This window comes from Athene cunicularia, assembly GCF_003259725.1.
Source record: "Athene cunicularia isolate RWA chromosome 15 unlocalized genomic scaffold, athCun1 chr15_part1, whole genome shotgun sequence".
NCBI lineage: Eukaryota > Metazoa > Chordata > Aves > Strigiformes > Strigidae > Athene > Athene cunicularia.
In genome coordinates, this window is record NW_020799121.1 from 5025169 (window position 1) to 5037351 (window position 12183).

The window sequence follows — 12183 nt, forward strand, 5'->3', positions numbered from 1 at the left end:
CTAATTCACTCATTATGATACAAAATAGGAAGTTTTCCTCTGGGCCTCCTGGAACATCTTTCTATAGCTGAGCCTGAGCTCCTGTGCTGGACACCTGACAGTCCTGGGGCTGTCTGTGAAAGCGAGGGGGTCACTCTGCCACTGTGCTGCCACTCTGATCTTACGCTTATGTTTTCCTGGACACCTTATTTAGTGTTTCTTTAGTGTATGTCTAATTTCAGGGTATTGTAGCACTTTTGGTAACCTTAGGAAACAGCATAGCTTTGGAAACAAGGTGGAGAGATTGTTTCCCACACATAGGCTCTTGTATGTCATGTACAGCAGGGTCACCCTGCCGAAGGACCTTATGTTGGAGGCCACCAAAGGAATTGCTATTGCTGAGCCTGGGTGGGAGGAGATGACCAAAGTGGGCTTTGGTTCCCAAAGGCCTGCAGAGCTGAGGTGGCACAGGCATCTGACCGGCCTGTCCTGTCTGAGGGGGCTGCTGCCTCCCCCACCGTGGGGTGGGATGGGTTGACTCATGTCGGGAGGTCCAGGAAGGTGCCCTGCGCTCCCTCACCACTGGTTTGGCAGGGATCGGGTAAGCCAGTTGGGAAATCCTTTTATTGTTTCCCTCTGACCTGCTGAACCCTCCCGGCAAGATGAATCATTTACAGCAAAGGATGTGACCCCTTGCTGAAAGTTCTCCTCCTCTGCTCCACTGGTGCTGAGCAGCCTGGGGCATGCCTGTTGTGCCCAGCCCTTACAAAAGTCCTGTTTTCCAAGAGAAGCTGGTAATTGGATCTAGTATCAAGCTTCACACCCCTGTTAGGAGAGTCTTGACACACAAATGTTTTCTCTTGCCCTCTCCTCCCCAGATACCTCTTTGCTTTTGCTTTGGTAGCTCATGAGTGAGGAGATATGTAGAATGAAAGGTTGGGAAGCCCAGTGTTTCCTCTGGGTGACTGACTGGCTTTCATCCCCTTCACCTCTTCTGTTCCAGTCAAGCTTAGGAAGTACGGCCTTGTCTTCTTCCCACCCAGCTCTCTTTCTGGGAGATCATGCTGCCAAAGACTTTTTGCTGCCTCGTGGTAGCACTGTGTCTCATGTCAGTCAGGGTATTTTGTACCCAGGAGTGCTAGCTAAAATAAACTCAGTGCAAACGAGTGGTACCTCAGTCCCAGATGGGAAGGGTGAAGGCTGTTGAATCACACCCCTGTTTTGGCATTGTATAGCTGAGCTTTCTGCTTGGGTTTTAGGGAGATGTGGGACAGAGAGCATGGCTGCTTGGAGGTAACAGCCCAGGACTGTGCAGCAGCAAGTGAGGTGCAGCTTCAGAAGGCAGGAGAAGGTGTGGCCTGGTTGGAGGAGGCAGGCCATGTGGGGAGGTCTGTAGCCTTGCTGCAGGGAATATCGATGGGCTCTTCTTTTCTTACTTTTTGGAGGCCTGACACAAAGGTCTGCAGTCAGTGGTGCCTCTGTGTGGGCTTCCCCTGCACTTGAGGACATGCTGGTCTTTGAAATGCTCTGGTCTGTGTGACGATACTGGAATAGTGCCAAAACCAGGGGGCTGATCTAGGCCTGAGCAGTAGTCCTTCGCAGTCCTCCAGCAGCAATCATGGGCCTGTGCCCTCCATTTCTGTGCAGACACACCTTGCTGGCTATGTTGTATCTGCCACCAGAGACACGTTCCCAGGATGGGCTGCTGAGTTTGTGCTCTGGACTAGCCTGGGGTATTTTTCAGCTAGGAACGCTTGGTAGGGTGCTGGGCTGGGGGCTTGGCTGATCTCACACACTGCCAACGCCTGGCAGAGGGAGACAGGGCAGGTCAGGACCGTGCTGTGTCCCTGCCAGGTAGGGAAGGAACAGTGCCACATCCTGCTGGGTAGCAGAGATGAGTGAGCTGTGAGAACATCTTTACACCTGCGAACAATGAGCAGAGGTTGAGTTGGGAACAAGCAGCTATTCTCATTGCCCCAGAGGAGCTGAGCTGATTTGCAGTGTAATTAATATGCATCAGATCTAGAAACCTGAGATCAGAGTTTCAGCTTGCTCAAAAAATATCTTTCCCTGCTTCATTATTGCTCCTTAATGAAATTCTTTGCAGCTGTGGAGAGTGTGTTTGCTACTGACAGCGTACCTCCTCCTTTTTATTTACTTTTAAAGCTCAGTGTTTCTAGTTTTGTACCTGGGGTTTGTTGGCCAAGCAGGAGGAGGAGGCATGCAGAAGTGTGCATCAGCAGCAGAGATGTTAATGCAGGCAGGCGCTCTCTCCAAAACCACTGAGGAGAAGCCAGGAGGATCACGCCCACCTAAAAATAAACATTAACATATGTACAGGCCTTTATGAGCCCAATCACTGCTGGATACCAGATCTCCACAGACTCCTGCCCAGAGATGGTGCAACAGTCTGCTAGGGAGCAGCCTTGCTTCCTGGCATTATAGGAAAGGTGCAGCTTTTGCTGCTGCTCACAGATTTCCAGGACCTTTGTGTAATGGAAGGCACCACCAAGATGAGATGCTGAGCCTGTGTGTGCTTTAACAGCTAGTTGTGGTGCTAATGCAGCTGCACGCAGGAAAATACAGACTCTTAGTCCGTATCAGGAAGTTTAGGGTGCTGTAGGACAGAGTGTGGAAACAAGAATTATGACTGCAAGGGCATTTCTCTGCCTTGTGTTCTTTGCCATGATGCCTGCTGGGCTCAGGACTGATGTGGTTTGTTTCCATTTTGAAGAGCCAAGATGGAAAAGATGGTAGGCGGAAGGAGAGGCAGCGTGGGGGTTTGCACTCCCACACCCTCTGCAGTAAATGTGTTCAGGGCTTGTTAAGTCACGCAGCAAATAAAACCCATGGGTCCTAACCTGAGAAACTGAGGCATCGTTTCTGGTTTGGATGTGCTGACCTCGCTCAGGTTAACTGCTTTGCTGTTGCATACTGCTGCATAGCTGAGCCCAGCTGCCTCCTGGAAATGGACAGTTTTCATGTATGCATTTCCCAGCGTGGGGATCACAGAGACACTGCAAGGTGGGGGGGCGTTGTGCTGGCAAGTCCTGAGCATGGACCTGGAGAAGGCTGACGGGGAGGGAGCAGGGGGAGGCATTGGTTAGTGCGGGACAGCGCTGGCAGATCTCTCCTATCCCCAGCCACATGCTGTCTGGGTATATATGGGATGTGTAGCGTGTGGCTCATTGGTGCCAGGGGATCATCCCCTTAGCTGGAGTAGGAAGGAAATAGTACAGGTCAGGGAAAAGTACCTTAGCATGTGTGGAGAAGCTGATGGTTCCTGCTTGTACTGGCTGTGAAACAAGGCAACACTGGCAGTTAATACATATTGGTGGGAATAAAATTCTCCCGAAGTTGGAGATCCCTGACTTCTGTTTGCACATCAGTGGGAGATGTCTACTCCAGATGTGCACTCAGAGTGCCATTGATCCTGACATCAGAGCAGAAGGCCTGAATGTAGAACAGGGCTTGAAACTCCTGGCTTGGTCACTGGTAGCAGCACACAGCTGTCTGTCTCTGTGCCAATGCTCCAGCCTTTTTGTCTTTCAACTATGAAGTCCCCATAAGGGAATTAGGAAAAAGATGCTTCTGCCTACCAACATGCTCCTCTTACTTAGGGGGTTGTAAAGCTCCCTGGAACTAGAAACAGGAATAAAAGCATCAGGGTTGTGCAGCTTCTTCGCATCTTCTAGGTTTGGGGAATATTTATATTTATATGTAAAAGAGATTTAAATTGGCATAGGTTGGGGGCATATCCAGATGGTCCTATTTAAACACAGGCTGATAAGGGACTACTGAGAAGTTTGCTAGATACATATTTTGCTCAGGAATTATCCCCTAACAGCACTTGTAATAAAGAAGCAGCAATGGCATTCGGCTGTTGATGTTGACAAACTGCTGTGGTGAATGGGGAGTGGAAGTGTTGGTGGAGGTGTTCGCTCCTTCTCCCCAGTGGGGCAGTTTAAGCTGAATTCAGTGTCTGGGTAAGTGGCTCCCGAGAAGACTGGTGTTTGCTGCTCTCTGCTGGTTTGTGAGGGGATGATGTGCTGTTAGTGATTCTGGCCCTTGAGTACACAGAAGCTGGGCAACAATAAAATCATGCTTGGGCTCAGAAACGGGTGATAGAGAGAAGCCTCAAGTCTGACTCAGAACCAGATAATAAAGGAGATGCATGGCCATTTCTGTCCCGGGAGAGAGGGCAGCAGCAGGGAGCAGAGCATACAGCAAGGAACATTTAATAGCCTTTTTCTGAATTAGCCTCACTTACTGAATTGGCTCTGGTAGGAGTCGTGTCTAAGAAATGTGTTGCCCGAGTGCCAAATCTGGGGCTCATATTGCACTAAAACATTTTTTCTGTTTTTTTCACCAGCATCGGCAGCTGCTGAAGGACAGTTTCATGGTGGAGCTGGTTGAGGGGGCTCGCAAGCTACGTCATGTCTTTCTTTTTACCGATCTATTCCTGTGTGCCAAGCTCAAGAAGCAGATTGGAGGGTGAGGTTTTCCTTCTGGACTGTGTGCTTTGCACCTCGGCTTCAGCAGAATCCTGGGTTCAGCCAGCAGTTTTACTTGAATTATGAATACCCCAGACCTGGGTAACCATAATCCACAAGATGTAGTTAGACAAGGAGTGATCAGCAAGGTAGTATGTGAAACCTTAGCTAAGTCCTGATCCCTTAGGAAAGGTTAATTTCTCCCACTCCTGCCCTGAGCTTTCCTAAGAAAATAGGATGTGCTGTAGCTGCTGTTATTCTGGACGAATGCCGTTCATTTTTCCACTTCCTCTTTCTTTTAATATGTGACATTCTTCACTTTCTTTTGTTACTGTGGTTATTAATTCTGGCTCTGCAGCTACAGCCAGTTAACAGTTTTGCAGAAAAATGGCAAAGATACAATAAACAGGCTATGTATCAACCTATGTGATCAAATGTGTATCAAACTATGTGCAGCTATACAAACAGTTTTGTTGCCGTTTTTCACAAATGAGTGAGAAGAAACCTTTGCCAACATACCTGCCTCAGAGAGGGCTTCTCTTCATTTGGTAAATGTTCTTGCCCTCCTCAAGCAAAAAGTTGTCTGTGCCCCTTTTGAAGCTTGTGCTTGTGAGGAATGAACCTTCAAAAGAGTGAGTCATTCCCAGAGTGGATGTTCCTGACAGTAGAGGTGGAGATGGAATAAACCCCATGAAACATTAAAAAATGAACTGATTATCCTGGTGAAATCACTGCAGAATGGCAGTTATGAGCTGTAGTTTCTCTCTGTCGCTTGGATTATACAGAGGTTTATACATACTGGCTCAGGTCTGCCCCACTTGTTCCTCCTAGTTCAGGCAGGAGAGACCTGGGTTTAGATTCCAGGTAGCCAGGTCAGAGGCATGGCATGGCTTTTGAACTTTGCCTTGGCAGGGGCTTCAGAGAGAGAGCACGTGGGACTGAAACAGTTTGTGAAGGATTGGTATGGTTTCTTAGGATGAAAAGAACTAGATAACAAAACAAGTTGCCTTGTCACATGCTGTGCTGCCTGTGGGACCTTCTAGGCTTTCTTGCTGGAAAGCAGCCCTTTGCCAGACTTTTTCCATATGGGAGTCACAGTCAAGTTGACCCCAATTCTGTATCTTATGCACTGTAGCAGGGAAGGATTTGTGGGAAAGGGGAGTGGGTGTTGCCAAACACCAGTAATAGTAAAAGGTTTGGACCTTCTGTCTTTCAGAAAAAGCCAGCAATATGACTGCAAATGGTACATCCCACTCACTGACCTTAGTTTCCAAATGGTGGATGAGTCTGAGGCAGTGCCCAATATCCCACTGGTACCTGATGAGGAACTGGATGCCATGAAGATCAAGATATCCCAGATCAAGAATGACATCCAGCGTGAGAAGGTAAAAGGGGTTGAGCACTGCATGCCAAGTACAGGCTCGGTGTCTCTGCTGAGATGAGGTGCTGACAGAAGCAGCATTCCCAGAGGTGCACGACATGGAGAGTTATGCTGAAACAGACTGCTCAGCAGAGGCCTGTGGTGCAGCTCTGTTATCAGTGATATCCAGATGCTCTGCAGCTCATCATTGCTCATACTAGTGCATGGCTTGAATTATGGTGTCCTGTGAGGAGGCGGAAACAACAACACAGTGTAGGTGTACCCAGTAGCTCCTCTCTTGCATGGAACTGCCTGTGACTGCTATCCCTGAGCATCCGTGTGGCGGGCAGGGCTCTTATGCTGCGGACATGAGAAGGACTGAGTGTGGCTGATTTCTGGTGTTAAAGTATGATACTGCCAAGTGGTTTTGGTCAGAAGCCATGTGCTTCTGAAGTTTCACAAGCTCAGTTATGCTTTTGAAGCTTTTTCTGACTTCATCAGTGTCAAAGCTCCAGCAAATATATGGAGAACACCAGTTATGTTGACTGGACAGTCTGACACAGATATGGTGTCTCTGGTCCAGGCTTCTCTGCTTGCAAGACGTGTTTTCTCAGAGGTGTTAGAGTCCAAACCTTCCTGGAACCTAAAAGACAAATAAGAGTTTGAAAGCCAAAAGCCTGCTGGTGTGTAGAACAGGATATGAATAAGATTGCTTGTACTGTGAGAAGACTGTCCTTCGCACTTTCAAAGAACATTCTTCTGCCTCTCTGCCCTGACTGGCTTTCAGAGAGGGTCTCCTGGAAAAAAAAGATATTGGGAGGAACACAGTGTGGAAGCCTCTTACTCACAGGGTGCAGGTGTCTAAGATACATGCTTTGGTGCATCAGTGCTGAACAATACACACGGCTGGGTTTGGGACTGGGTTTTATCCAAGAAAAACCTTGGTTTCGGCCGACCTCTGTTGAAAACGGATTGGTGGGTGGTTAGCAGGAGAGAATTTTGGCAACAGAGTTCTGGGTATCTTCTAGAGAAATTCCTTATAGTCACCTTAGTTAAGGATGTCTGTGGAGGTCCCAGCAGTGCTATGACTGCTCAGTGACGTGATGCTGCTGCAGCCCCTGGAACAGAAAGTTCAGAGTATAGCTGGGATAGTGGCCCAGTTCTGCACCTTCATCTGGGGCAGCTGGAATTGGGGAACAGAGCCAAGCCTGAGTGTAGAGATACTGCAGGCAACATCTTCCTGAGCATCTGGGAGCCCTGTGGATCTTGACAGCATTTGTCCTGCCTGGGGCCATTTGGCTAGCCAGAGAGAAGGGACTGTGTATCTTAAAATGTCTGTCAGCATAAATGGAGGCAGACATTGGAGGATGACATGTGTCCTCTGTCTCCCTCTCTCCTCTACCCTTCAGAGGGCCAATAAAGGCAGCAAGGTCATTGAGAGGTTGAAAAAGAAGCTCTCGGAGCAGGAATCCCTCCTACTGCTGATGTCACCCAACATGGCCTTCCGGGTACACAATCGCAACGGCAAGGTGAGTGGCTCTTCTGGTGTCCCTCAGTGTACAGCACAGAGATCAAGGGGAGGGGGGAGTGTCTATGTGTGCTGTTGTACAAGGAGGTGTTGCAGACCAGCAGCAGACACCTAACCTGTGCTATACCAAAGGTATGATGACATCTTATTAGGCTATGACTGATTTGTATGCAACACTGGCATTTAAAAAATGATGCTGGAAATTAATCCTCTACTTCAGCACCTGCCCTGGCAGAGCATAGGAATGGCTCTCTTCACCTAAAATAAAGCTCTGCAGCAGCTGCCTTCTAGACTCAAGTCTAAGGCTTAGTGCACTCAGGGCTGCCTCCTCAGGACTGTAAGGCTGCCCTTGGCACCAGGGGTGCTGAAGGGTTGTGAACAGTCTCCTTCAGCGCTGTGGGATGCTCAGTGTGCCAGAGGTATCCCCTGCTCTGGCCGTAACCTGTCACTGTGGCCTTCCCATGCACATGGCAAGGATTCTCACAAGATCCTGTTACCACTCAGTGAAAATCCACAAGCTGGGCACTGCTTCCTCAGCTTGCGTCGTGTCCAGGCCTGTGCTGGAGGCTTTTGGGTTTCCCATCGTGAGGAATAGCCCAGAGCTGCCATGGGACCTCATGCTGCTGTGGAGGCAGCTGCTGTTTGCAGGGTGGAGCTCTGCGAAAGCTCTGACTGCAGGAGTTCAGGCTGGTGCTGCTGGCACATGGCTGAGAAGGCACGTGTCCAGAGTCCTGCCTGGCACTGACAAACCTGTGGTGTAGGGCAACTGGCAGGAGTGCTAGGACGGTATATCCAATAATTTCCACTGGAGGGGGGTGGGAGGCAGGCGGGCAGGCCTGCTCTCAGTGGTCGGTCAGACTAATGCATACTCCATTTTCTTCTGTTTTCCTGAGCAGAGTTACACGTTCCTCATTTCATCGGATTATGAAAGGGCAGAGTGGAGGGAGAACATCCGGGAGCAGCAGAAGAAATGTGAGTGTCCCTCAGCTGGGCATTGGTACAAATACTGTGATCTTATTAGAGAGCAGGATTCCAGAGGATGAGGTGTGGGGCAGGGTTCCCTGCAAAGAAAGATATGTGTTGAAATCCAGAGCACATATGGATGTTTTCTGTCTCTGCACCTGTCTGAGGGCATGCAGCAACATGTTGGGAATGTGTAGGGAGACCACTTAGTAATTGTGTGGAGAAATTCTTCCATTTACCCCGGAGATCAGAGCTCTGTGCAATCCCAGGTAGAGGGAACAGCTGCACCCTTTTACCTGGATCCAGTCCAAAGAAACTTAGTTACTTTTTTGACATGGGTGGTTTTTTGGCTTTGCAAGAAAATAAGGCCCCCCCCCTTGTTTCCTGTGAACCATCCTGAGACTTTTTAACTCCAAAGAGTGAGCAAATATGCCCTCAATAGAGCCAGGTTCCAGCAGCAGTTCAGACCTGGGCACTGTGCTGCAGTTGCTGAGCATTGCCCAAGGAGCAGCTATCCCTTGTGTGCAGCCAGCCTCTGCTTTAACTCCATCTTCTTTGAATCTCCTTGGCAGGCTTTAAAAGCTTCTCCCTCACATCAGTGGAGCTCCAGATGCTGACAAACTCCTGTGTGAAGCTTCAGACAGTCCACAACATTCCCCTCACTATCAATAAGGAAGGTGAGACCTTTGGTTTAAGCTTTCACATGGTACAGCTGCAGTGAAAACCTACCCCTGCCTGCCTTTGTGCATTTCCCCTAGAACTGCTCTTACTGTTTTTGCTACAGGCTTCGACCTGGTGATGAGTTACAAACTGAGAGTCCCTGTAAAACAAAATCTGAGACCATATGTACCCAACTTTTGTAGTTTAGTTGAAGTAAATGATAGCATACAAAGAGAGCAACAGAAACAAGAATAATTTTTCATGCCAGTGTTACTTGCTGCAACAGTAAAAATACAAGCCTCAAATTATATGGCTTCATCTAAACGAGTAAAATATTCCTGGACATATTCCAATATATATTCATTGACTATTAAATGGTCTTTACATGCAGTCATCATGCCAGGGATTGTTGTGCCTGTTGGAGTCCTAACCTGGGACAACTTGGAATGATGCCTGAGAATCCTTTGGAAGGACACTAGTTGTCCAAAACTGTGTCAGAGGCCATCCTAAATTACTATTTAATCTGCTAGTATAGACTTAGCCTCTATATTTTACTTTTTCTGCTTTTGAATTTCTTCCATGCTGTCTTGCTGACCCTAGAAGTGTCACTGTAAAAGCCATGCACTGCCAGAAGGCATTACAGGTGAACCCAACACTGAACCTGGAACAGTCTCCTTTCTTGCTGAAATGGCTAGGCTGTGTGCTCCTGCCATCTTTTTTAGGGACAGTTTACCCTCTGCTCATTAACCTGTGTAATATCAATGTCATCACTCTGTCTTTCACTCTTGGCTCCTCTATGAACGTAACAAAATTCCTTGGGTCTTCTGTACAGATGATGAATCCCCAGGTCTCTATGGATTCCTGAACGTCATTGTCCACTCTGCCACAGGATTCAAGCAAAGTTCAAGTGAGTTGCAGTTCTGCAATACACAGAGGTATTGATAGGGGTTAGGTAATTCAGGTGCTGTGACAGCTCGGTGTGAACTGGTTTAGGATTGCAGCATTTGGGGTGATGGTGAGGAGGAGAGGTGATTTGGGGAACTGGACATGAAATGGGGGTATTGGTGTAAATTTAGGGGAGTGCAGTATTTTAATGCTCAGTTAACTCTCAGAAAGATCAGAATCAAGCATGCAGCTTTATTTTTTAAGGCGTTGTGGTGGGTTTTTTAAGCAGTGTTTGCTAATTACCAAACAGTTTTAGATACAAGTCAGCCCGTATCCTGAACTCTTTCAACTGTATTTCATTTTGCAATGAAAGAATGGAAGGCATTCTCTGACATCCAGAATTACTGGTGTGAAGAAAGAGGTGTTAAAATTCAGGGGAGTGATGTGACAGAAGGATCAAAAAAGGTGAAAAAATAGTGAAGAGGACACCTGTAGAAATAAACTGCTTTTCAGTTGTTGATGAAGATAATCTAGGAAAAGCTGCAAAGCTTTCCTAGGCATGTGGCTGGGGAGCCTGTTCTTACCTAAGCTGCACCTGCAGCCTCGGGAGGAAAGGAGTGGACTGTCCGTGCTTTCTGTTAACCTTCCTCCTGCTGGGCCGCTGGCTTCACTTACAACATAACCTACAAACAGGGACAATGTCTGCAGCTCACTACTAGCTCTTCAGAAGCACCAGAAACCACATAATTAAGCAATTTATGAAGATAATGAGGTTTTGATGGCTTGCTCCTACCCTGTTCTCTGAGGGATGTTATACTGATGCTGTTAAACGTGAAACAGGTTCTAACGTGTTGATGGGGGCCAGTATCTACCTGGGGATGTTTCATTTCTCATTGGTGTGCACCTTCTGCTCACTGTGGATTGTTTTGGGAAATATTGGATATAGCATACACCTGATTCTTGGTAGAGGTGAAGGGCTTGTCTATGCTGAATCGTTTATACAGCTGTGCTGGTACTTCAGCTTCATAAAGGCAACTTTGCTGGCCCAGATGATGAGATTTGTGCTGGATAGTGTTGCTGGTACTAATACAAAGAAGATGCAAATGAAGACATGCTCTGAAAGTAATTAATGCAAGTTAGGAGAGTCTAGAAATTTTCAAAACTTTCTGTCCCTGTCTCCCCTGCTCAGATCTGTACTGCACATTAGAGGTGGATTCTTTTGGGTATTTTGTGAACAAGGCTAAAACTAGAGTTTACAGAGACACCACGGAGCCCAACTGGAATGAGGTAGGTTGGATTTTTCTTAACGGGACTTGTTCTATCTGCCAAACATCAGTGCATGGTGGGCAGAAAGCTCGCAAGAGGAAAAACCTGCTGCATCCTCAGTCGTGCATATGCTGCCTCTCAGAAAACACTTTTATGCCAGGTTCATTTGGCTGTCCGGGCTTGCAGATTTTATCTGGAATTAGCTACAGTTAAACAAACGTTTCAGTACAAATGAGTCTTGTCCAGCATTTCATCATTTAAACAGATGCATGTTTGATTTTTTTTTTTTTCTTAAAGACAAATGAAAGTATGTTGAAGAAGGAGGTGGATTTGTTTATTTGTTGTGAGGGGGAAGAATTAGCGATAGACATTTTGCCTATTTACAGCCAACTCAAACCTGCTGGGGAGCAAAATTAAATACAAGGAAGGTGGGCGAGTTTGTTTCTCTGAATGATGCTTTGCTGAAACTCAGTGGAACCCGACTGAGGAGTCCACCATCTTAGTCTCTGATTTGGCCCCACTATATGTACAAAATAGAATTGCGGTTTATTTCTAGACCAGCTCTGTTAGGGAGGAGTTTTTGGTCAGTCCTTACATACTCCCTCCTGATGAGTTTTAAGGAGGCTGGATTGATTATGAGGAGAACAGTGTCCTGCTGTGATGTATTCATTGCTCTTTCCTTTCCTGGTGCCCTGCAGGAGTTTGAGATTGAGCTGGAAGGCTCGCAGACTCTGCGGATTCTGTGCTATGAAAAGTGCTACAACAAAACCAAGCTCACCAAAGAGGATGGAGAGAGCACAGATCGCATAATGGGGAAAGGACAAGTCCAGGTAAGACTGCGCTTAACTCATTCCTGCCACCCTTACTGCAAAACATAACAGGACTTTTGAATCCTGGAGTGCATCAGGGAGGTTTTTTCCTGCCTTCTGATTGTCTCAGCATTAGAGATTTTTCTCCAGATTGAGGTATACAGTGTGGTTCACAGGTGGGAAGTCAACAGCTTTTTCCCTCTTGCCTTGTCCCCTATGCTTACTTCAGTATCCTTATGG

At 47.4% G+C, this 12183-nt stretch overlaps 1 protein-coding gene across 1 annotated transcript in view; it reads left to right on the top strand.

Annotated features, from left to right (window-relative positions):
- The window catches only part of BCR (BCR, RhoGEF and GTPase activating protein), a 105360-nt gene that overhangs the window by 73589 nt on the left and 19588 nt on the right, over positions 1 to 12183 (top strand). Inside the window, exons 9-16 of the mRNA XM_026859547.1 lie at positions 4352 to 4473; positions 5689 to 5857; positions 7242 to 7361; positions 8257 to 8332; positions 8896 to 9000; positions 9816 to 9890; positions 11058 to 11155; positions 11833 to 11964. Coding sequence (XP_026715348.1) covers positions 4352 to 4473; positions 5689 to 5857; positions 7242 to 7361; positions 8257 to 8332; positions 8896 to 9000; positions 9816 to 9890; positions 11058 to 11155; positions 11833 to 11964 — 897 coding nt within the window. The remainder of the gene's footprint in view (positions 1 to 4351; positions 4474 to 5688; positions 5858 to 7241; positions 7362 to 8256; positions 8333 to 8895; positions 9001 to 9815; positions 9891 to 11057; positions 11156 to 11832; positions 11965 to 12183) is intronic.